The sequence below is a fragment of the Hyaena hyaena genome, unplaced genomic scaffold (assembly GCF_003009895.1).
Source record: "Hyaena hyaena isolate Hyena2069 unplaced genomic scaffold, ASM300989v1 scaffold_26, whole genome shotgun sequence".
NCBI classification, from domain to species: Eukaryota; Metazoa; Chordata; class Mammalia; order Carnivora; family Hyaenidae; genus Hyaena; species Hyaena hyaena.
Window position 1 is genome coordinate 3,477,116 of NW_024080658.1, and position 26,575 is coordinate 3,503,690.

Below are 26,575 nucleotides of genomic sequence, written 5' to 3' on the forward strand. Positions count from 1 at the left end.
TTACGTGATATTTTATTTCATTACACATGAGATAAATGAGACATAAAGATGGCAGGTTACTTGACCCAGGCTAAATTAAGCATTTGCTGTTGCCCTTATAACTTTACTGATATCTTCCTATCAAGATTCATTTGAAGAGAGTATAATATGCCTCTTGGTATCTCAGAAAATTACTATAACTTGTTGTATCCTTGAATTTCAAGTGATAACAATGTTGTGATACTAAGCCAGAAGGGATATGACAATGAGAAGCATATTGCCCAGGAACTCAAAGTGAATGGTGACCCACCTTGTGGCATCCTGAGTCCCCACATCATTTGTATATATGTCGGATTTATGATGCTGTCTCCTTTCAATTTATTCTGTGTCTCGATATCCAGGTTCATTTAAGTAACCACATGCTGGAAGGCACATAAATTTGGAAAGCAAAAAAAGAGGATCTACATGAAAAACTAAAAGGGAAAATAGACAGTAGATTTGGAAGGTATAAATAATATAGAACTAGAATAAATGGTACATCAAGTGAAATTGTTAGCCACATAAAAACCCTTAACAACCATAAGAAGTTCCTCATAATTAATGCCTAGACAACAGCATTTTAACACATGTCCGTTGTACCACAGAGAGTAAACATTAATATTTTAGCTAGCTTCCTAAACTCTCCACCAAAGTAGAAACCACTACCTAGCCATAGAAAATTAGCAGTTTTGATCTGGAGGAAAGAGAAAATGCAGAAATCACTAAAGTATTTGAGTTCTTTCAAATTACCTCCTTGCGTCCTTTCTTCTCTCTCACTAAGAAACATAAACATGATAAGGTTTGCAAAAATAAATGTAGCTCACTTTATTACTTATCTATCACTATGTGGGATGAGACGAATGTGTTAATAACCTTCACAAATAATAAAGCTCCATTTAAAACGGTCTTTACTTAAAATCACATTGCATTAAATGGAGACCTGGAAAATAATGATTTAGGTCTTAAATCTCTTAAGAGACATGGCAGGCTTTTTCTTTTTTTTAAGTGCAAAAAATAATTGCTGCAAACATGAAATCCTGTATCAAGTTAATTATTTGCCAAATCATATCTTAATGAGTGGATGGTATAATTACAAGAGTTTGAAAGTCACAGAGAGAAATCTGTAAAGAGGACTAATCATGTTCATCTGACAAATGATTCAGGATGGGAGAATGTTTGACTCTAAATGTAGAATTTAATGATCTGCGAGGTCCCAGAGTCCAAAGAAACTAATGAACTAGCATGGCTATTAGTCTTCATATGCCATGGTTCTTGTCCTATTATGTGGGATGTTTTGAGCAATTGTTAACTCACTGCTTTTTGAGGTGAAATGTAGAAAAACTTCAGCTAACCAGTACCCCAAAGTCCTACAACTGACTTTGAAAGGAAAATGAAATATGACAGATAAATCCGCCTCCTGAATTAAAGGAACAGATCAGAACTTCAACAGCTTCTAGAATGTACCACACCTTGTGTACCCTCCCAACCCAGTCTCCACACGGACATCTATGTGGACCGAGAATAGATCTTCCTGGCGGGGATCTGGAACCACAGCTGGATGCTTGGCCATCAAGGAAACTGTTCCACGCGTTCTGCTTTCAAATGAGAATGGACTTACCTTTATAGAAAGACAAAGTAGAATTTATGGTTAAACTGAAGTTCAGTTAGGAAATTGATTAGCCATAATTCATAATTCTTTCTCACACTCTCTACCATCACTCTTTTTGTGTCCCGGACACTTTATCCACGAAGAATTTGGGGGTAGTCGCTCCTTGGAGGGTCATCATTCCCCAAATTTGGATTGCACACGCTCCTTATCAGATACCATCAAGGTTTCATCCTCATCCCGTGCTGTGTTTTTATTTTCTAGATTATTCAGGACAGAATATTCAAGCACATATCACGTAACAGTTTAATATGGAACAAACATCCTGGAGGACTGTTCGTACTACCACAGTATTCATCTTATCTGGGAGACTTTCCTTACTACTATGCTAACTTAGGTAAGTGAGTTCCTTTCAGGAACTTGTTTACCCCTCAGCTGTTGTCCACACTTAAAGTCCCTTGATTCTTTCTGTTCTAGAGCAGGGTCTTCCTTCCAGCCTGCCTGGGCCATTGATTCCTAGGGCCTTGTCATAAATGGTGTATCAAGATCAAGAATTACAAATCCAGCAGAACACTGCAAAATGAAAAAACTCCTTTCTTGTCTGAGCAGCTGTACTTCACGTTTAGTGGAGTCCTTCCTTTTTGAGAAATGGGCTCCCCAAGTGACAGATCATTTTGAACGTGACAATGGGTTTGCTGTAATTTTACGTCTCCTCTTAAACAAAATGGAACCAGAAGAGCTCTCCCTAATTTTTTTTTCTTTGCGATCTCAACATGTCTCTCTCCTACCAAAGAAAAGTGGAATTAATAAAGGGAAGGGAGATTTAATAATATGTGACAAGGAAGAAACTTATTCACCCGTTTAACATTTGTTGTGTTCCTCTTATATGTCCTGTTAGTGCAACACTACATGGTAGAAATAAGGAGTCAGATGAGACACAATCTCTGCTCTTCAGCGGCTTCTAGCCTAATCACCCTCGGGGAAAGGGAATGGACAGGGTCCGAGACAAAGCTCTGCCAGTACTGCCATAGCCGGTTATGTTTTTGCAGACTCACCTGTGCTAGTGTTAACAGGATTTTAGCCATTTCCCATCATTCACAGTTCCAGATTGGAGCAACTCTGGGGTGGTAAAGCATCTTTCAAGATGTTGGAAAAAGACTCTGGATTGTCCACCCTGTGCAGATGTTCCCCATAACAATCTCATCCTTGAGTTGTGGGTGTTTAATTTGAAACTGATAAAAAAGAAATTTAAGGAAAGCCCTGGCCTGAAGTATCACCCAGTGGCAAAAAACCCTTTAACCCACACCAAACATGTTATGGGGACTGGTAGTAAAATCAGGGACTGGCCTACACCGGGTAATACACTTAGAATTTGATAACTTTCAGAAGAAGGCCATATTTGATAAAAATCCCCACGTATTTCTTGTAGAGCTAGTGAGATCTTCATGCGGAGCGAGCACATTAGAAGTGTGTACATGATGCTTCTCAAACTAGTATAGGAAAATGCAAAAGCAGTGACTTGTCCTCACCGTGAAAAAGGGAACCCCTCCATCATATGTATTCTTCTTTGGCAAAATTTTGATTGTATATCTAGATAGTGAGGAAGTTAGTTTTTTTCTAACATGCAATTAAAGTACCAATTGGAAGATACAATTTGCTCTACAAGACACTCATTGAATTCTTTAATATGTGTGGTCTGATTCTTCCCTTTATTCTATCAACACCAAAGCTTAACTTGAATGTCACTGCACACTCTTGTTTGCATTTAAGCTACCAAAATGGCAAAACTTGTGGGGCTAAACTAGTGAAGTCTTAAAAACCTTTTAAACCCTGTGTCCAATTTCTTAGTGAGTTCTTACAAAAACACTCATTTGGGGGAGAAGCCGTCTCACTTCTTTCTCTTTGGTGGTAGTGCCTGTTTTGCATATTTATGACACCTTTCTACGTAGGGCTTCAGAACACACAGTTGGCAGAGGTCTGGGTCACATACTGATTCTCTCAGTTTCTGTCAGCACTACACAGAAAGAGCTTCTTGGGAGCATAGAAGCTTCTGCTCCAAAATGATCATGACGATGGTGATGTTGATGGTGATAGAGATGATAGCCATGAACAGATACTGAGCACTTAATATTTGCTGGGTCCTGTGCTACCTGCTTGGAAAGGACTCGCTCCTTTAATTCAGTTCTGATAATAACCCCACAGGTTTGATGCTCTGACTGTGAGCCCCATTTCACAGCTGTGGAAACACCAAGGAGAAGATCACATCACCACTAGGGAATAGCACAGAGATTCAAACCCAGACAGTGAGGCTCTGGATGCTTTTCTTTTAACCTTTACTGATTTGCTGGTTATAATTTGAAATAATATTAATCAGGCAAAACAAACAAAAACACAAAAAAACAAAAACAAAAGAAAAACAACCTTAACTACTTTATTAAGATTAAGAGCTCTTCAAATACCCAGGAAGAGAAAGTACATTTAAATCCATATTAAGATATAAGTGACTAGCATAGACTTTCTGGAGTCGAGGGAAGTGAGTGGCAGGGTGTGTGTTAAGATTTGGGGTGCCTAGGGGCGCCTGGGTGGCTTAGTCGGTTAAGCGTCCAACTTCCGCTTAGGTCATGATCTCACGGTTCATGGGTTCGAGCCCCGCATCGGGCTCTGTGCTGACTGCCAGCTCAGAGCCTGGAGCCTGTTTCAGAGCCTGTGTCTCCCTCTCTCTCTGACCCTCCCCTGCTCACGCTGTCTCTCTCTCTGTCTCCTAGAAATGAATAAAACATTAAAAAAAAAAGATTTGGGGTGCCTAAAGAGCAGACGTGTGACCAAAGATGCATCCCCAGGGGAGGAAAAGATTCTCAAAGGAAGAATCTGCAGATGGACATTGAGCTGTAAATTAGTGAGGTCCCGGAGACTGAGGCAGCAGTTAACTAGCAGCTTTTCACCTTGTTTTTGTTCAGTCAGGACATAAGAGGCGCAGGAAATATGCTAGGAGGGAACATTCGCTTAGGGTGAGGCAACGGAGCGAGGAGGAATGATTTTCTAAGTGTTGTTTTCCAGTGTTTCATTGGCTCTTCTCCTCTTTCTATTTCAGGTTTAAAGCCCCCCTCCAAATTCACTGCAGTCATCCATGCAGTGACGCCCCTGGTCTCTCAGTCCCAGCCAGTGTTGAAGCTTCTCGAGGCTGCAGCCAAATCGCAGTACTGTGCCCAGGTGAGTGGGGGCTGCCGGCAGTACCTGCCTCCGCCAGCTCAGCGGACCAGGGACCCCCGCTCTTACCTGCTCTCCGCTTTGCTCCCTGGGACTCATCTAACGTCATGCCCTTGTTACTCCCCTTTCATTTGTCATGCCTTGTTACTCCCTCGTCATCAACTTAGAAGTTCTCGCAAGTGAAATATCGCACGGGTAAGGGATGGGTTACAAAGAGATTTTTCGCTGGGGTTACGTTTAAATATATATACCAACACGTTCTTTAAAGAATGCATAAGCACATCATTTTGCTTTTAAATCAACGTGGTAAAGTAACATCAGAAATGCCGTGGGAGGAAACTAAGTTTCAATGGAAGAAACAGATTTGCTGGTTTCAGGAGGCATCTTTCATATCAGCCATGACTTAATTATAAAATGGGGAGCAGAAGAGTCAACCTTTGATAATAAAGTTTTCCAAATCAGTGTCACTCCCATAGTCTTAACAGTGGTTTTCTGATTTGTAAATTGGGTTGTATAAGAAGGCTTACAAACAAGGAAAGAATTAACTCATGTTGAAGTATGTCTTTTTGAACACCCTTACTGGAAATAATAAAGTCACATAAAACCAGCAACCAGTGCTGACCTGGAGAATCCACATCATGAGCTTGCCAGGCGAGTTCCATCTTGAATTCTGTTATCTCTCCCACATTGCCTGGAGTAGCACTGGCTCGTAGCCAGCGTTCAGATGTTCACTACATGTTTTTATTTAATTTGGTCAGTGTTGTTATCTTGCTCATGGTAAGGCACCAGAATTTAGGAAACCACTGTGTTAAGATTCAACAACCCTGAAGTTTACTTCTTTTCTCCCCAGCTTTCTCCTCCCTCCTTGTTGTTTCAGGTTACTCTTTCTGCCCCATGTCTCTAGTTGTTGAGGTCACCAGATTCTGAAGATTGCGTGGGAGGGGACTCTCTTTAAAATTCAAGGTCGATGTCCACCTCTCTGCCTTGCTTAGGCTCCATGTCCTCTCCCTCTTTCTGTCTCTGAGAAGGAGCTGAGTTGGAGGCCAGTATAAAGCCAGCCTTCTCAAGCCATCTAACGATCCCCTGTCCCTTTCAGATCATAGTTCTATGGAATTGTGACAAGCCCCTACCAGCCAAACACCGCTGGCCTGCCACGGCTGTGCCTGTCATCGTCATTGAAGGAGAAAGCAAGGTAGGACGGGAAGGTGGCCCTGAGTGTGGAACCACCATTGAGTCTTTGATTCTCCACGGGGCGCTTTGGGCATTGGCCATAGATGGCTTCTTCCTGCCCAGGGAGCTTCCTGCCCTGGACTCTTTTCTCTCATATTGTCCCTGGGTCCCCTGGGTGGCTCAGTCAGTTAAGTGTCCAACTTATGCTCCGGTCATGATCTCATGGTTCATGAGTTCCAGCCCCACATCAGGCTCTCTGCTGTCAGCACAGAGCCCACTTCAGATCCTCTGTCTCCCTGTCTCTCTGCCCTTCCCCTGCTTGAGCTCTCTCTCTCTCTCTCAAAAATAAATACAAATAAATATATAAATGAATGAATGAATGAATGAATGAACAGTGAATAAATAAATGAATAAATAAATAAATAAATAAATAAAATTGGCCCTGTCGCTGAATATCTTTAGCTTTGACAGCCATAGGTTCTCAAATTGGGGGATCCTGGGTCCTAATACTTACTCTTTAGGAGCTTTGTGACCCTGAATATGTTTTCTTTCTCTGAGCCTCAGTTTCCTCATCTATAAAGCAGAGGTAAAGCTTTATAGGTGAGCCTATATTCATAGGGTTGCTATTAGGATTAAATGAATTCGGGACCGGGACCTGGCAATAGTGATCTGTCTATAAAAGATGAGGATCCAGATGAGGCTGCCGATGCGATGGTGATGCATGAGGTTTGCTTGGCTCATTAATCTGGATTAGCTGTGTCTTTCAGAATAGTGGCTCGTCCTCACATTTGTCTTCTAAAGGACGTTTGCATTTTAATTTCGTTTGGGTGTCTCCATCAGAGCCTCACAGGTGCTGCCTAGCTGGCCATTGCTTCCAGTCTCCAATTCATTTTGCCTAGAATGGAATGAACTTCTTAATCATCTCACAGCCTCAAGGGATTCTATTTGCTAGTGCTTTAAATTAACATTTGAGGATGTGTAAACTGTTCTTGGCCAGCCTTACCAGTCTTCTCTCTCATTGCTCTCCCCCACAGACCCTGTCCTCTCCCGAAAGTTACCTAAATTGCCTTCCTGCCTCTAATTCTTGTCTTTCCCATTTGCTCTAAGTCATCCCCATCCCTTCTCAACCCTTCATCTCTGTTGTCAAAATCCCCAGGTACTCTTTATTCCCTGTTCCCATGCAGCCTTCCCTTTGGGGTTTCTTCCACTATGGGCAGCCAGAGGAGAGTTCTTTTTTTCTCTAGATTCTGCTTGTTACTTTCTTGTAGGTCATAATCCATTGCGAAGCAATTAGTGGCTCCTAAATAAAACAGATTGGTGAAGCAGAGTCGTCCAAGAGACATCCTTTGTCTGTGCCCAAGGAGTCCGGTCATGAGAGGTTCTCATACTAAGTAAAACATCTTTGAGCCAGAATAAAACATATCAGTTAGGTCAGATCATTCAAAGCCATCATTTGACTTGCTAAAAGTGACAGTCTCACATAGTCCAGCATGATGCAGTGAAAGCTGTAAATGTCACGTGGTCAAAGATCAGTGCGTTATGTGGTCATTTCCAGTGTATGACTGCCTGCCGTGTGCTGGGCACCATGCAATATTGTGGAACACAGTGCGGAATGTGGTAAATAGAATGCCAGCATTCCCGGGGCTGGAGTCCAGCAGTGTGGTTATCCAAGAGCTGCTTCATAAGCATTTAATGAGTAAAGATGAGAATTAGAAAAGCACCTGCCTCTCACCATGGCTCTTACTTACTCTTATGAAATCCATCTCCCCATAGATGTGGTTTAACAAAAGGGATGGTGCACAAAAATCTCCTGCCTATGATCCCATATATCTGTCTCCCCAGTGCCAGTGCCTGAGGTCCCGAACAGTGCTCAGATGGATGCTATCAACTTTGGACTTGGGAATTCATTGTTGTTTTGTGCTTCCGTGGGTGACTAGATCTCCTTCTGGTAGAGAAGTCTTCCTCTGAATTTGTTAGAATATCCAGACAGGTTCCATTCAGACTAACTGGGAGCGATTATGACTTCTGTAACTCAGTGTTGCATTTTTATGCACAGATTCATTGATGGATTTTATATTTTCACCCGGTGAGTAGTCCCAGTTTCTTTAGTTACCAGATGGTAGCTTTTATCAGATGTAGCTTATAAGATACTTCATATTCTCCCCACCATATCTGTGGCTTCTTGCCGTTTGTTGAGTCCTAGCCTCCGCCTTGCCCACCGACTCCAGTGGGCCATGTGATTCCTTTTCCCTCACTCCCACTGCCCTGGGATTGCACCATGTAGTAAAGCATTTGCACTTAAGTAAGTATTGCCTAAGGCTCTGTATTCTGGGGATCCTAGGCTAAGACTCAGGCCCATTTGGAGGATTCAATGAGATAGTGCATTATAAGTGCTTAGCCTGGTTCCTGTTATATACCAAGGGTACAATAAAAGTCAGCTACTCTTCTGGGAGGCATTGTAATATTTATATTATGGACTCTAAGAAGAGTTACTTAACTCCCTGTGCCTCAATTGCTCCTTCAGTAAATGGAAGCAATCATAATACCTAACTAACAGGGTAGCTGAAAGATCAAAATGGTACAACACTATACTGGTAATCACACTTAGAAGTATGTATGCACATGCTCGGTGCTCGGTAAATGTTAACTCTTACCGTTTCTTTAATTGCTTATGGATATTTCTTTTCTTCCCCATTAGACAATAAACTTCTTGAGTCTTGGTCACTTCTTAGTCATGTTTGCTAATCCTAGAAGAGGTTGGGCTGCTATACGATAGCTAAATATTTTTTACACGAACTAACAAAAGCCAGTTCACTCAGGATTGACTTTGTAAGGCCACCAGTTCCTTTCATGCTACATGCTAAACATTCAACTTTTGGAATGTAGCTGAGGCCAGGTATTTGAAAGGGAGCCTCTAGTTTCTACACTAGAATTTGAAGTGGCTGGATTATGGGCTCTTAACCTCTGTTGATGAAGCACGTTCAGAAAAAGGAAGTGGATCCTTTTAAAACCGGTTGTTGGGACCATAATGGGAAAGGAGTCATAGGTCTCCTTATTCCCCATTTTACATTTCCATACCTAGCTTTGAGTTTAGAGTTGATGTATTTGCTGCTTTGGCTGCAAAATTCTCTTTTGAATTTATAGGCCTTGTCTTTGCAGCTCTCCCCCTAAAGACTTAACAAGGGAAAGGTCAGGGCATCACTAAGCTGGCAGCTAATGGTTTCTGTGTTTGTCAGTGGACGTGGAAACAGTATCAGGAGAATTGCTGCAGGCTGAGATTTCTGAGCACTGTGTATATGGGGTTGCTGATCACTTTATATTTTATTTTCTTTTGAAAGCCTGAGAAAGGAAAAGAAAACTTGACCCAGTTGACAGATGTGTAGGAGCAGACCCGGGAGCCATTTATGCTGTAGATACATCCCTTGAGCTCCCAGAGTTGGGAAATGTGGGCACTTCCCATCCTTTGATGTCAGAACCCCTCCAGTAACTGCACGGGCACGGAAGCCGAATCTGAGATGCAGGTGCATGGACGAGCTGGCTTTGTGCTGTAAATACAGCTTGAGCTTCTTGGGGGAGAGGGGCTCAGATTTGTGGAGAGCAGACCCTTGGTAGCCAAGTTCAGGGTCTCATTTCTCCCTCTGTCTCCAATGACCACCTGCTGCATTCCCTGGCCTTTTGTGCCTTGGAAGTGGATGGCAAGTGTGCCTTTTCTCTCAGTCTCCAGGTGTGAATTTAGAGAGGATGTCATAACTGTGAATATAATTTCCACAGGAAGGTGGTGAATATGAGATCGCTTTATATGCCCCCAGTTCACTTTTGGGGTCCTTGTCAAACCTGAGGCAGGTCCAAAATGGTGGCTGAGGTGCTCTGTAGAACCTCACCATCCGGGATGTGGTGCTGGAAGGTCCATCTAAAGCAAGACATCTAGGGGCACCTGGGTGGCTTAGTCGGTTGAGCGTCCGACTTTCGCTTAGGTCATGATCTCGCGGTTCGTGGGTTCGAGCCCCACGTCGGGCTCTGTGCTGACTGCCAGCTCAGAGCCTGGAGCCTGTTTCAGAGCCTGTGTCTCCCTCTCTCTCTGACCCTCCCCTGCTCACGCTGTCTCTCTCTCTCTCTCCTAGAAATAAAAAAATAAAAAAAAACATTAAAGCAAGATATCTAACCTTTCTATGCCTTAGTTTTCTCAGCTGTACAATGGGGTTATTATAAAGATGAAACAGGATGACGTGTATAAAGAACTTGGGACATTTCTGACACATAGTAAATGATTTTTTTTTTTTTACCACGTTAGTTATTCTTAAATCATCATTCTCATGGTTAGTCATCCTGCAGTACATTCAGCACAGAGGTTTAAGGTATGACTGTCACAGAGAAGTGTCTCTAGACTTAATTTTTCCATCTGGTCCCTTCATCCGCAAAGCCCTCACCACACGCCCCCACCCCTCCCACACACACCTCACCATGCCTTATCCTAGAGTTGCCCAAACTTTATTCATATAGTGCCTTCACAATGTGCCTAAATCCTTAGACCACATGTGCTATTGTTTATTTAATATTTCTCCATAAATCAGCTTACTTTTCATTTCAGTGAAATTATTCTTGAGTAAGTTTACTGCTCCCTGTTACTGCTATAGCCACTAATCTCTGTGTATATATATATATATTCTCATCTGCACTGACATCAGTGAAGAGTAGAATTTTCAAATGTGTGTCCCCACACCTCTGGAAATGACGTGGCCTTCTAGTGGTGTGTGATCCCCACTTGGAATCATGGCTCCATCTGTCCCCTCTTTCCAGGCCTCAGGGTGCTGGTGCTTTCCTCTGTGCCTTCACACATGCTGAGCGCTGTTTCTGCCTCACTTCTTGTTATACCCGGTGAATTCCTGTCCATCAGGTCCTACTTCAGTGTCCCATCTTGTCTAAGGTTTTCATCTGCTCTTCCAAGTGGCTGGCTGCTGCATCCTGTGCGCTCCTGCATGATCTATATCCGCCTAGCACCGGTCACCTGCATCTTGATGTCTGTGGACTGTGAACTTTCCTGAGACAAGAGAAAGTGTCTTAGTTACCTTGCACTCCCTTTGACTAGCAAGGTGTCTGTACAGAGTAGGTGCCCAGTGACTAGATGATTCTCCACTGATGGGAAATGGAAATATGCAATGTTGAAGGATGACGTGGTGGTAGAACATTCTTTTTTTTAATTTTTTTTTTTTAAATTTATTTCTGAGAAAGAGAGAGAGAGACAGCGTGAACAGGGGAGGGTCAGAGAGAGAGGGAGATACAGACTCCGAAACAGGCTCCAGGCTCTGAGCTAGCGGTCACTACAGAGCCCGACGCAGGGCTCGAACCCACGAACCGTGAGATCATGACCTGAGCCAAAGTCAGACACCTAACTGACTGAGCCACCCAGGCGCCCCTAGAACATTCTTTCTGAAGGTGAGGATGGGGAAATTTGCCTGAGAACAGATCTCTAAATTTACCTGTCTTGTCCTCAATTCCTTTCCTCCTGCCTGCTTTCTCCCCACCCCCAGGTTATGAGCAGCCGTTTCCTGCCCTATGACAACATCGTCACAGACGCAGTGCTCAGCCTTGATGAGGACACTGTGCTTTCCACCACGGAGGTAAGGAGCAGGCATGGGCTCTTCGGGCAGGTACCCCAAGCCCCAAGAGGCCACAGTTTCTTTTGCCCTTGCCTAGGCTAACTTGAAAACCTTTGCCCAAACTTCCTGCACAGTCAGTCGGTTTTAATCAACCTGGTTCCTGTTAGCACCTTGCCACTACCTGGAACCTAGATGAGGGCATTTTTCCCCCTTTGTTTTCTCTGCTAATTGGCTCCTCATTTGCATGGCTGTGCCTCACCTCTCCCCTCCTGTCTGCCTCCCTTTTGTTTTTAAATAGCACAGCTGTGGGCAGGTGTGTGGAGCCTAAGGTGGGGGGGCACCTGGCTAGCATCATCTTGAGACCACATAGTCCAGAGCAAACAGGCCGTCCTTCCCCAATTATCCTAATGCCTGTGTGCATGTGTGTGTCGCCTTTGTTAGGGAAAGCTATTCTGGGTTCTGAAGGCAGCCCTTCTGTCTCGGATTCAAGTGCTCATTTTCCTTCACCCACACAAGAGCAAACGATTTCACTTTTAAGATGGAGACAGAGATCCTTGCTATTTCAGATGTTCAGGTATTTGTGCCAAAAATAAGATTGCACAAGGAACGTGTGAGGAGGAGAGATAGATATGATAGAAAACCAATTTTTACAACTCGAATGAGTATTGATCTCAGAAACCTTACTTTAAACCATCGAGGGGACCAAAGACAGTTCTATAAAAATGTCGTATATCGGAAATCCATTATTAATGGTAGCTGCTAAAAAGCACAGAGACTGAGCTACTTATACCTTTCCCTTTCGTCCCCCTCTTATTCATAATCATTTTCTTTTCCATTTAAACATCGACTCTTACCAGCATGCACTTTCCTGGATGCTGGACGGACTCTAATGGCCTGCTGCCTACACACCTAACGCTTGGTGTCAACCTAGGCCAACAGTCCCACGGCCTCTTTCTTGAAATTCAGTGGATGCTTCCAGTTTCCATCAAATGGAGTTGAACAGACGTTCTGTGCAAGAGCAGCCTAAATGACCCCAGGACAAAATGCCCGGGTCTCGCTCAACTTGGTAAAATGCTTGCTCTGTAGCCCAGGCTCTATAAATACCCAGGGAATGAATGATTGGAGGGATGCATGCTGAGGTGCTTAAAGCCCGAGCACACAGCCAGTTGCATCACGTGCAAGTCTGCAGGAGAAAGGGGTTGGGGGAGAAGGGGACAAGCTCTGCTTAATTCTCAAAGGAAAAGACAGCTAACCACGGAGTACAGGGTGTGGGACACTCCAGCTTGCATGTTTCTGCTGTTTCCTGCAAGGGAAGCTGGCATCCCCGGAACACATTCATTCAACAAGTATTTATTGAGGGATCTCTTTGTTCTGGTCTCCACGCGGGGTGCCTTGATGACCCAGCTCCCGCCTCTAGCCATCACAGTGCTGGCAGCAAACAATTCAAGTCTGGTGATTCCAGTGAAGGGATTTAGAATGACTTAGGTGGGTGGCCTTGAAGGCGCCGAGGTACCTGGAGAGTGGCAAGAACAAGAAGCAGTCCCCACCCCCAGGACTGAAGAAGGGAGAGAACCCAACCTAGTCAGCCAACAGCCTGCCAAGGGTCGTGCCATCCGTAGGGTTCCGTCCTGCCCGCCCGCAGAGCATGGCCAGAGAGCAGGGAGGGGACCATGGAGGGCAAACGCAGGGAGGAGCAGCACACTGCCCTGGTAGAACGTGGGGTCCGGACAACTGCGGTGTATATTTGAATGATTATCCATGGTCTCAAGTACTGATGGATACACTTTACATCTTCCCCTGGGCACAAGGCAATTAGTCCCCCTCTACAGGTGTTTTTTCCTGTCCCATGGCCAGATATCTTTCAGCTTCTGTGACATTTCCGTGGGCTGGTGAACTTCTTTTCAGAGACTAGCAATTTCAGCCGCTAAGTGCGTTCTGGGAGGGACACGCGTCCTATATGAGGTCATGAGAAGTCAACGTGGGTGGAAAATGGTGTTAGTGTAAGAGGCCGGTGGTCTGGTTTACTTTTGCTTGCTGATCACAAAGTGCTTGTGTCACCTAAAGCAGCCAAGGACAGGGACTTCTCTTTTCTCACTTTTTAAGTGAATGGATGTTGGTTCATTTTATCCCCTCTCTGAGGATTCTCCTGCTTGTTTAAACGCCTCTCTGTAGTATTAAGGATAGGTTTTTAAAGAGCATTCTATAACAGGTATTAGATGTAGTTGGTTTACAGTTATTTACATTTATCTGGGTTGCTGCAAATTCTCAAAAGGAAACAGATGTTGGTTTTTAAGAGAAAAGGCCGTAAGCTGACCTTTGCCTCCTTTGATGTGTTAATGATCTTCGTGAAAGCAGAACTATCACAAGAATCGTAGTTTTATCTGAATTTACTTTTGAGTTCCTTTGAAATGACTTGAAAAGGCTTTGAGATAGTAAGAAATTCATGTGATGAAAAAAACCCCATCGGGTTCTATGGTAGTTGCCAGTGCGTGTGTTTCCTTTTCAAAGAATAATGGAAAACCCCAAAGAGCTCCTGATTCTTTGACGCCAGGCTGCATAATATACAGGCCCATCAGCTAGTATCCAGCGCCAGTGATGGTGTGCAGGTTATCACAACCCAATTTCAATCTTCTGGCAGATACAGTCCCCTCCTCCTGCTGCTAGTCTGAGATGCCCTGCACCCCAACAAGCTTTCTTAATGTATTTTCCAGTGCCTGGCTATTTTTTTTTCTGGATGTTTGCATTTGGGGGAACAAGCTGTATTCTTAAAGCCTTTCTTATCTTGAGTTAGGAACAGTAGAGTTCCAGAAAAATTTGAATTTATGGCTGTTCACAAAAATAGTGACTTCTAGCCCCCAAAGAATGCAGAGATAGAAGGACCCTCACAGATGACTCAAGCCAGTGTTTCCCAGAGGATGGTTTGTGCACAGTAGTTTTGCATGGTTCATGGCAAGCATATTTCATTTCAACAATTGTGTTTACTGTTTGCTAGAAAACAATGTAGCCAGCAGCCAACCCCAGGTTTTCACTGTCATGTTTACATAGGGTGAGGCTAAGGAGAAAAGAAAAAAACATAGGCACTTTAAAGAAAAATACTAAATATGTGATTGTGTGTTGTGGGATTGTGGCAGAGAGGAGAATGCTATGCATGTAGTGAATGCCTGGGAAATAGTGATCTAGGCTTATTTGCTATGTTCTTTTAGTTGAGATAAAATTCACAACATAACCATAAAATTAACCATCTTAAAGTGAATAATTGAGGGGCATTTGCTACATTCACAATGCTGGACAGTCATCAGTTCTATCTTATTCAAAAACATCCTCATTGCCCCCCCCGCCCCCCCACCAAAAAAAGAGCCCATATCCATTAATCAGTCACTCCATAGCTTTTGGAACCACAGATCTGGTCTTGTCTCTATGGCTTCCCTTATTCTGGGCATGTCATACCATATGTGGCCTTTTGTGTGTGGCTTCCTATACTCAGCATACTGTTTTCAAGGTTCATCTGTGTTCTAAGTATTTCATTCCTTTTTATAGCTGAATAGAATTCCATTGGATGGATATACCATGGTTGGTTTCTGCATTCATCAATTGATAGAACTGAGTTGTTTTTGCTGTTGGCTGTTGTGAGTAGTTGCTGGCTACACTTTTTAACCTCTGGGAGGTAGGAGCTGGCCTTGCCACCATCACTCAGTTCCCAGCCACCATTCCAGCATGGGACTGGAAAAATTTATAGAATAAATGAAATTTCCATTTGCATGGCTTATCGAGAAGAGATTGGACAAAGGTCGTGGTGAAATGGGGAACCCGTATAATAGTTAAATTGTTCTCAGTACTGTAGCAACAGAGGTAGAAAGGAGGCTATGGTAACAGTACATACCAAATCTGAAATCAGATGGCTGGGTTTAAATCTTGGCTTTGCCTGTTACTAGCTCAGGAAAATTACGTGACCCTCCATATACCTTAGCTTCCCTCTCTGGAAATTGGAGACTATAAAATTACCCACTTCACGGGGTTATCATGAGGATAAACGAGTTAAAATGTGTAAGTGTCTTGCACCAAAGCATTACATGATTATGAGCATTATCTGATCGCTTGCTGTTACTGTTTTTATTTTTTTACTTTCTATTTATTTATCATTCATCAAACAATCATAGCAAGTCAGAAATTAGCTCACACATTTGAAAACAGACTATTTGCTAATTATAAATGTCAGTTTCCAGAATGTTTAGAAGTACCTGCTTTGGGTTATTATAAGCACTGGAAAGTCATTTACCCGTACTTCCTTTAAAATAATCATGTGGCAAAAAAATAATAATAATAATAATAAAATAATCATGTGGCTTCACTTGGAGCTTTTCCACACTTAGTGATTTTTCATTCTGGCTGCTTTTTCTAGATTTCCTTTTTACTGAGAATCTTCAAAGCTGAGAGGCCTGACTTACATTTCTTTATGATATCTGCTCTGAATTTCTGATAGAACTTATGGGGTGTTTAAGCATCTTTTCTCTTGCTTTTAAGAGAATGCCTTTATTCTAGTCACTTTGGCTTTGCTGTATGCTAGTCACGATGAATGCTGTATATTCATACTCCGATGTATACAGGAAATCTCCCATTTATAAAACAGACACATTTGTGCCTCGCATGAATCCATGGTCATGTGCACCCTAGAGGGAGGAGGGAAAAAGCAACTGCTTTTTTGACTTGCGTTTTTGCTTGAACAAACTGGATTCTAAAGGACCTATCAGCAATTTCTTTTCTTCTTTCATTTCTGCACTCATCTGAAGTTTCTTCAACAGAAAACATTAAAATGTGCATAATTATGGGGCAAAATGTCAAGCAGTCAGTTTAATTTGCTGATGAATACACGGAATTAATGTTTCGCGACAGTCCTGGGATTTCGCATTATGAATTAGCAGGGGGAAGGTAATGTTTTGTTGACATTTGTTAACGCTGTTGATTGCTTGTTTGGCTTGTGTTCTGCCTGCAGGTGGATTTTGCCTTCACAGTGTGGCAGAGTTTCCCCGAAAGGATTGTGGGGTACCCCGCGCGCAGCCACTTCTGGGATAACTCTAAGGAGCGGTGGGGGTACACGTCCAAGTGGACAAATGACTACTCCATGGTTTTGACAGGAGCTGCTATATACCACAAGTGAGTAATTTAGACATCTCTCATACAGATTTTTACGTAACTCCTTGTAGATTAGCTTCTGGCTGTTGCATAAATCGGCACTTGGGCCAGATCTTATTAACAATATTAACAAAAATTAGTTTGCATGGCTGTTTAAGTTCTGTCAGTGTGGCCAACATGTGTCTTTGAAACCAATAAAACTCCTTGGCTTACTGCACTTCCAGAAATAACAGTAGCATAACATCCTAAATTTGCCTGAAGTTGGAGGACATACTCATGTACATTGAGTAACTGAACATTTCGAATAACAACTGCAAAAGTAAATACTTAATTGTGCACCCCCAGACACCATTCTGAGTGCTTGGGATTTACCATTGAGTAAAATTTTTTAAAAGAAAAGAAAAGAAAGAAATTCCTGCCTAAGGTTTTCTCTTCTAACAAGGGGAGGACACGATATTCATAATAATTTTACAATAGATTAAGGGCATGAGTTACATAGCAAAAAGGCAGAGTCACACAGGTCAAGGATCATGAGTGCTGAAGGTAGAGGGGAGGTTGGAGGGTGGCCAGTGATCCTTATTGAACAGGTGAGATCGGAGCAGAGACTTGAGAAGAAATCATCCAAGAGGATATTTGTAGGGAGAGTGCTCTAGTGTAGGGAACAGCTGAAATAAGTGAGTGCCCTGAGCCAGAATGTTGGAAGAATATCAGGAACATGAATGTGCCAAGAGTAGAGTGAGTGGAAAGCAGGGGAGAGAGGTCATGGGAGCCAGTGCACGGATTTGAACAGAGTAGAGACATCTTTTTTATATTTTAGGCATCCACTCTGGGTGCTGTGATGAAAATAGACGATACAGGGACCAGGGTAGAAGCAGGGAGACCTAATAGGAGGTGATTGACATCTAGGCAAGAGATGATGGGGCCTGGGGCCTGTAACTGAGCACTGGAGGTGGTAAATAGTGATGAGATTATGGACATATTTTTGAAGATGCTCCAGTCTGATCACTAAGTTTTTTTGACCTAAGGAACTGGAGGGATAGGAGTCGGTAAGAGATGAGAAAAGTGCTTATAGATGAATTAGGTTATTAGGGGAAATACGGGAGTTCAGTCTCTTGCATGCTAAGACATCCAAAAGGGTATGTTGTGAAAGGGGCAGGGACAGGGATACACATGTGGAAGTTGTTTAAATATATTTGGTCTTTGAAGCCAAGGGACTTGGGTAAGACTACCAAATTAGTGAGTGTAGATGGTTAATGTTACTGACTCAGTCATTAATAAAAACCCCATTCTTCTGCCTTAGTAAGGTGAACACACTAATCTTAACCTAGTCTTCTTTAGTAGACAATAGAGAGGCTTGCCATCTCAGGGACAAGTTACAAGTGCACAGGGTATAAGAATTTAGGTTGACTGAATCTTGATCTTAAGACCTTACCTCTTTTTTTTTTTTAATGTTTACTTATTGTGAAAGAGAGCGAGCAAGGAAGGAGAGAAAAAGAGGGAGAAAGAGAATCCCAAGCAGGCTCCGTGCTGCCAGTGCAGAGCCTGACATGGGGCTTGAACTCACAAACTGTGAGATCATGACCTGAGCCAAAATCAAGAGTCAGACACTTACCCAATTGAGCCACCCAGGTGCCCCGTAAGATTCTACCTCTTGAAAGTTCATTGTTCCCTTTCTTCCTGTCACTACCCCTCAATGAATCTGATTTATTGCAATGATTTTCCCTTTAAATATATGCTATTATATTCCCCTTAAAAAATAGTAGAAAAAAATAGCAGAGCAAGAAATAATTCAACTTAATTGTGGGTTCTCCCTAATGATTGACCACCATATTAATTAGGGTTTTGATCTAACGGTGTTAAAATATATGGTTTATACGCCACAAAAATGGAATATTGTTGGACTCAGAGCCATAGGATACTTGAATACAGTTCTGATTAACCCAATAATTATAAAGCCATTTTTAAGGTTATATAGATCATGTGTAAGTAACTTCTCTTACCATCGGAATATCTGCTTTCTAACCATCCACCCTGGCTGGCCAGGCAATATCTGCACATTATTTCCCTATCTGTGAAGCACGGATAATGATAGTACCTATATCATAGGTTCCTTATGAGGATTACATGAGGCATTTCTTGTAAAGCACTTTAGAACATTATGTGGCATATAGTAAGTATATAAGTGATAGCTGTTGTCATCATCTATGATATGTTTAGGGATTCAAAGAGTAAGTATAGGTTTCCTGTCAAAGAAGATCACTTGTCATTATATAATGATGGCCACCTATGAAACCTGTCTGGTTTTTACAGATATTATCACTACCTGTACACCCATTACCTGCCAGCCAGCCTGAAGAACATGGTGGACCAACTGGCCAACTGTGAGGACATTCTCATGAATTTCCTGGTGTCTGCTGTGACAAAATTGCCTCCAATCAAAGTCACCCAGAAGAAGCAGTATAAGGAGACAATGATGGGGCAGGTAAGAACAGAACTCTCTTCCCCTGCTTCGCTCTCTGGTAGTTCAGCCTGAGGTAATAAGGACTCACTGTTCTTCTAGGAAGCATAATGAAGAAATATATGTGTGTGTTTATACATGAGCACACGTGCACACACACAAACACACACACACACACACACCCACATACACACCCACACACACATAAAAGCTCCAAGGGAATATATGGTTGGCACATGTATGAATAGGAAGACATAAATCAAGGGTATCTTCTCCAGAGTTGAAGACCTACAAGAATATATGCAAGTTTATTATAGGTGCTTTATGTAATGAATAGCTAATAACACTGTCTTCAACAGAGCCTTCTTTCTGCTAAGTGCTCTTGAGTTGGGTGAGCATCATAGTGACAGACCAGGAGTCACAAGCCTTGATTTTCACCTAGAACTAAATCTGTAAGCTATACACAAGCTATACACAAGCTACCTTCTGAAACTTATTTGGTTCACTCTTAAAATGGAAATGGTAAAAATCCACCTCACAGGTGGTTTGTGTGAAAACTTGTATGAAAGTAAAATATTGTTGAATTATGTAAGTTCAGTACTAAAGACACTTGCAAGGAAATATAATTCAACTTTCTCTTTTGACAAGTAAGGAAATTAGGATCCAGAGACTTTAAACATAGTGCCACAAGTCACCTAGTATTAGAGACAGAACTGGGAGTTGCATCCCAGGCTCTGTTCTTTCCACTACTCATTATTTTACACCTGGGTCTTGTATCAAAATGATCTGGATATTCGGTAGTTCATCCACTTTTATTCATCCTGGACAGAGCCCAGTACCAATAAGAAGCCAAAACCCTTTAGACCATTTAGATCCACCCAAGGTAAATCATGGAGAATCCAAGAGGATTTAAGTCAACCTGGAAAGATGTACTTTTGAGGGTTCTATCCGTTCAATTGTTTGGAGTTTCCCATGTACCTGTTCCAGTCGTTTCTGAAAATCATATACAGATCTTGTTTTTGCAAAGGAAAACTTAGCCAGGCCTCATGTTAACACAATTGATGATTTTTCATTCACTAAATTTAGTAAGAGCAAAAAATGTGCAGGATTTGAAGTAAAAAAAATTTCATAATTCAGTGTTTATGAGCGTGTACGGTATATCAGGCACTGTTTTAGATACTGGTTGTGACAGAGCTACTGTCCTTAATGAGCAAAGAGTCTAGTGGAAAATTTTATTTTCATCTAACTACTAAAAGAACAAGCAAAAGAATTGACAAGAATTTTTTTATCTTGAAGGATGACAGACTATTCAAATTCAAACAAGATGTATGGAGTGGCTACTGTGTGCCCAGCCATTTTCATCCGTGTCACTTACAGACACAACATTCCTTTAATATCGTTTGCTCAGAGAGTTCAATGAACTTCCCTGAGGTTATACACTAATTAGGGGTAGAACTCTAATAACACACGTTTTCTTAGGCGTTGGTTTTATATTCTTTTCATAGACTTGCCTGATTCTACCAAACCAGTATTTCAAGTGAATTTGCACATATTTTGGGACACATATAAATTTAGCCTTAGCTATAACTCGATATATCTGTATGTGCCCCCTGCTTCATATCATGCACATTAGTTTATTGAATGTATGACTGGTGAAGTAAATGGATATCATGTGCTATGATTGTTTTTATTACACAGGAAATATATCTTCTCTAAGGTGTTGGTTGACCAAAAAATAAATGTGGAAATCTAGAGGCAAAAATGATACTTGAATGATTCAACTGGGTTGTTGTTGTTTGTTTTTTTTTTTTTTTTGTATTTGTAAGAGAGAATAAGCTTAAGCTCTTGACAGTCATTTCATTTGCATACATTTGCATATGTGAGCAAATTTCTGGGGGTAGGGAGTCTGGCCTTTTGGGTTTGAGTGAACCACTCAGAGATGGCCTATCCCAATATAGGAACAAAATGAAGTCCCTTTGGGACAGTCTGCTCTGCTATGAACTCAACTGGTCAGCTTAATTAGACACCATCTGACTTACCAAGGAGAACTATAGTATATTTCTCATTCTATAAATGGTAGAGGATGGAACTTGAGATCTGCCCCTTCCTTCTTAAACAAGTAAGTGTAACTTCCCTAAACCTGCCTCCGCACCTATGCAGGGGGGATGTTATTATCTGAGTAGATAACTTGACCAAGTTGTTACGAAGCTCAAATGAGCTTCATGGAAACACTTAAGAAGTATTGTTTTGTTTGTTATTCTGCTGCTCAGAGGTAACTTGACATTCATATTTACCCTCAATAGCTCCTTTCAAGCACATTGACACTTAGGTTTTTAAGTACTCTGAGTGATTCTCACAGTAAAATGTACCTTCCCAGGAAAGTATTTTCTAACAGTACATGGAACACACACACACACGTGCATATACATCATTGAACAGTTGCCTATTGATAAATGTGTTTGTGTTTTTTTCCCCCATAATCTGGTAGTTCTCTTTTTCTTTGTTTCATAAAAACATGGTTTGAGAGACATTCTGCTTATTTAAATTTCAGCGCTTAAGCCATTTAAGGCTTTCTTTTAAATCAGTGTCATCCCCATGATCTAAAAATATTTAACCAAACTTAGAGGAAACACAGAGAGCTAAAGAGATAGTAGCCATCCTGCCTACTTATCCAGAATCAACCAGGTAAACCAGGTTTTAGAAAACTGTCTTTGAAACCATAAACACATTGTTAGTCATAGTATTTGATCGCAAGTACAGAGTTTTGTTTACTGACAATAGTAGTTGAAGTTCAACCGGTAGATCATTCCCAGTCCAGGGGATTAGTCAGTATGGAGTTTTGTCTGTTCGTATGTTTTTAACATCAAGGAAAGTTGTATATCTTGGGGAAATCTTCCGACGAGGCTGAAACCCAGGACTAGTGCTGTCATCTTCACCAGGTGCATAGGAGGTTTGGTGGCCCATCCAGACCCCAAGCTCTGCCGCTTGCCCTGGAACCTGATTTCTGTGGTGTTTCCAGCTCACCTTGCACTGTCTCATTGTCTTCCTCATCTCTCTCCCTTTCCCCAGACTTCTCGGGCTTCCCGCTGGGCTGACCCTGACCACTTTGCCCAGCGACAGAGCTGCATGAATACGTTTGCCAGCTGGTTTGGCTACATGCCGCTGATCCACTCTCAGATGAGGCTCGACCCTGTCCTCTTTAAAGACCAGGTCTCCATTCTGAGGAAGAAATATCGAGACATTGAGCGACTTTGAGGAATCCGGCCAAGTGGGGGAGGGGAAGCGAGAAGGGACGGGGTCAAGCTGCTCTCTCTTCCCAGTGCAGATCCGCTCAGCAGCGGAGCCAGATTGTGCCAAGTATCCAAATAATCTTAGATGAACAGAATGACAAAAAGAAAAAAAAAAAAAAAAGGCCAATGAAAACTCGACTCCTGGCTCCTGGGACTGCACAGGACTGCTCCAGACTCACCTCACTGGCTTCTATGTCCCAAGACTAGGTTGTGTACAGTTTAATTATGGAACATTAAATAATTATTTTTGAAATGATTGCTATGCAGGTTTAAACTTTTTTAATGATCAAAACTATTAAAAACCAGAGTTCTTTCTTTAATCAAAATTGTGTTGGTTGTGAATATTTCGAAGCTGCTACTCTTCTTCCCACAAACATCTTTGCCCTTGGTCATGCAGGGTTCGCAGCAGTTACAAACGTTCAGACTTCATGAAGACACAAGAAGTCACTCCACCCAGTGCCAAGAAATAACCAAGCCTAAGTTTAAGACAAGTTCATTATTCCACTTTGCCAGTGCAAATGCTTTCCACTTCGAATTTGCAGATCCACTTGAACTTCTATCTCTAATATGTTGCTGCAATATGACCTCCAGGTAGATAGCTGTAGCAGAAAACTTTGAGATATAGTGGTATGATCATCTTCTGCACTAGGGGAGTGGGGAGAGTTAGTACCAGGAAAACACTAGTATAATTAAGAATGTTAAGTTCACACAAGGAACCATCCAGTCAATCCACCAGCATATTAGTGAGATGGAAATATTGACCCATAACAGTGACTTGAGGCTCTTCAGGGATGTGAGCTAGATTATACCTTTAACCATTGACACAGCCTCTGAGAGCTGGGGGAAGTCTTTGGTTTAGAGGCAAAGGAACAATGAATGTGCCCATGGCAAACCAGCAATCACAAGACAAACTCTTTATATTTGTGAAAAACTCGAGTTTCAGAAGCTTCCCTTGAGAAAGAAGTAATCATATAGAAACTCTCCCCAATGAACATGAGCATTGCTGACACGGAACTGAGGGCATACCTCACCTCACCACTGGGACCTTCATATCACTTTTTGGTCTAACCTTGTTTTGAGCAAGAACTCAACAAACAAAATAATCAGAAACAAATGTGAATACTGTTTCCTGTCACTTTAATGTTTCAATGTGTGGAGAAGCTGTGTAGGGCTTCTTGTTAAAAAGAACACTTCTGTCCCTGCAAATGCTGCTTTCAGTGTCTGATTATTGTAAAACTGCAAATAGAAACAGAAAATATAGATGTGCCTTTACTCCCTTGTAAAAGACGGAGGTTTCTGGTATTAATGCCTCCTTCTACCTGGAAGAGGCAAGAGAGAATAGAGGAGAACATTATTGGGTCCACCTCTTATTCTGAATAAACAAGAAGCACTTTCGTTCTTTCCCCCTGAACTCTCCTATAGCTCATAAACTTATTTCTAGTGTTGACTTAGAAGAAAATTCCATTACAGAATTATGTTCCAATCATTCCAACTGCCTGGCTTAGGTCAGTGGGAACCATAAATCTGGGAGACTTGAACTCCTCTTGCTTTGTAGACATCCGGAAGGGAAAGAGGGGCTGTCTGGAAAGCAAGGATGGAGGGTCCCCTCAAACAAGAGAGACACTGGCTGCTTGCAGAGTCCCAGAGAGGTGACTCCATGCTACCTCGCAACAGCACGAGGGCCGGCCCATGCATCCAGACGCTGTGTTTTGAGTGGCATGCAGGCAAGGAGGTTCAGTGAAAGGGGGGCCTTCCTCTGCAGCCTCATGACTCAGAACAGTTCTTGAAGTCTCTCTCTCTCATCCAGTTTGACCCAGCTTTAGCCCACTCTCAAGCATGTGACATTTTCTCCTAAGTGGACGTGATTCTCTCCTCTGTATTTGTTGAAAACTAATTCTTAGGTCCGCGGTATCTGCCCTTGTTTCTCTGAAATGCCCGGTCTAATAGGTTCTTTGCCATTTAAGATGCAGCTCTTAGCGACTTAAACGGTTAGCAATTAATCCTTATTCATCTGGCCTTTGCAAATTTATATTTAAATTAATTTTTGAGGACTGCCAAATTATTCTTGTATCTTCCTCCTTTGCAAAAACACATGCAATGTTTTGTTCAATGACCCCAAGCCAACTTGAAGCTCATGTTGTCATTTGGCTTGCAGAGAAGTGTCCCTAATTGTATGAGTCTCATGAATGGATTCGGGGACTGGCCTGCCAGATTTACCTGTCCCAAAGCTCACAAGGCATATCCTCCACAAACAGTATGCATTCCATGAAAAAAAAAAAAAAAGTAATTATAAATGAGAACATGAGAACAGCACCTGACACACTCAGCCGCGTCAAATCTCCATGGTTTCATTTCATGTCATTGTCTGAACAAATCTCTTTGGGATGCTAGCTAGTATATTCTTTTCCCATTTGGAACATACAGCTGGGAATTGAACAATCGTTAGCAAATCAGTGAGGCTCAACAGTAAGATGTAATTTTAATTCACTTAGGCAAGAGTTGTATTTCACTGCAGCAAGTTGACAAATCATAAGCATCTCTTTAGGGTGTCCAGAGTTATCTCTCTCAGTCAAGTTTAATGATAACCAGGTGTCCCTAAGTGGGCCAACATGAACTGAGAAGCAGCCAAGGCCAGAGAGTACAATGCCAATCCTATAATGAATTACATGCAGAAACTCTATAGAGGACTCGGTCACTTAGGATTTCCGCACATTTTCCTGTTCCACATTAGATTAATTTTCCCAAAGCTGGTTTCTGTATTTACATAAAATGGTTTACAAATACCAAATCAAATTTGCATATATATATATGAAATAGATCACTGTTGTTGAAAATGAGATGACCAGAAACAGAGACTATAGAGAAGAACCCATGAAATAATCCTTGTAGCCATTCCCCAAAGATCACATAGCCAGGTGGGCCCACTGGGATATAACAGCGCACTTTCCAAAGGATGCTTCAGAAGACAGTGAAATCTCTCCTACCTGGAATCTCATGTGCATTACAGTTTAATTTCTTCTTATTACCACTGGTTCTCAAAGGACTTAGCTCAATTATACTTTTGGAGTGATTTTTGTTTTTCATTTCCAGCAGACAATGTTAGCTTTCATTTTAGCCGTTCTGGATACCTGGTCACTTGAAGGTCTGTCATGCCGGTGGCCTTTCATAAAGGTTACTGAACTTAATTTGAATGGGGGTGACAGAATGAATATGAATAGACCCATATACTGCCTTTTTTAGGTGGGCTCTTGATTTAGGAACTAGTGAAATTTTAATCAAACCTGTTTGGAGGGCAGGAGTAGGGAAAAGGCAGAGAGCGCTCCCAGGTTAGAATCTGAATAAGACTTTAGCTGGACAAGCTGAATTAAGGGCGCAAAAGCCGAGGCAAACTTCCAGACCTGCATGTGTCTTATGCTCCCTCTGGTCTCTGAGAGCTCCGTTTAAAAAAAAAAAAAAAAAATAGTACCACCTATTGCCATGAACTCTGAAATAGAAATGTCCCTGCCTTCTAATAGTTAATACAATCGATATGTGGCCAGTACAGCGGGACTTCAGTTGCTGAATTCATTTACCTAGTTTCCATTTTCAGCAGGCTTTGTCATTCTTGGCCAGACTTAACCCAGAAAGTTCTTTTACTGCCGGCCTCATTTTCTCAGGTATGCTTGAGGGGGACAAAGTTGTTTTGACTTGCGTTTTCAGTGAATAAGCATTAATATCAAACTGTGCTGAATGTGTCTTTCTCAGTCTTAGAACTTCAGCATGCAGACCTTAGATGATTCTTTGACTCTGGGTCTACTTATAAAAATGAGATCCAGCACCTTAAGAACATGACCTCCCCCATCAATTCTTTGAGCCTATCTGGATGCTGTGGATGGATAGAAAAGCTGCTATTTGCAAAATAATCTCAACAATAAAGATGACTCCTGAAAACCACCTCTTTTTACCTGCTCCAGAAGTCAAAGGATTTTATTGTCATTGTTTTTACAGGTTCTTGTCTATAGTTGTCATTAAAGTTCCACCATGTTCCATATTGGGAGCCTAGATGAACACTCCAAATTCCTGAGCTCCAAAGCCCAGTTTTAAGCAGGTGAGAAAGTCT

The 26,575-nt window shown here is 42.0% G+C and overlaps 1 protein-coding gene across 1 annotated transcript in view; it reads left to right on the plus strand.

The window, feature by feature from the left end:
* EXT1 (exostosin glycosyltransferase 1) overlaps nucleotides 1-22,597 on the plus strand; it is a 287,664-nt gene extending 265,067 nt beyond the window's left edge. Inside the window, exons 5-11 of the mRNA XM_039227216.1 lie at nucleotides 1,889-2,021; nucleotides 4,716-4,834; nucleotides 5,928-6,023; nucleotides 11,530-11,619; nucleotides 16,589-16,749; nucleotides 19,039-19,210; nucleotides 22,256-22,597. Coding sequence (XP_039083147.1) covers nucleotides 1,889-2,021; nucleotides 4,716-4,834; nucleotides 5,928-6,023; nucleotides 11,530-11,619; nucleotides 16,589-16,749; nucleotides 19,039-19,210; nucleotides 22,256-22,441 — 957 coding nt within the window. The 3' untranslated portion in view covers nucleotides 22,442-22,597. The remainder of the gene's footprint in view (nucleotides 1-1,888; nucleotides 2,022-4,715; nucleotides 4,835-5,927; nucleotides 6,024-11,529; nucleotides 11,620-16,588; nucleotides 16,750-19,038; nucleotides 19,211-22,255) is intronic.
* Nucleotides 22,598-26,575: the final 3,978 nt, after the last annotated feature.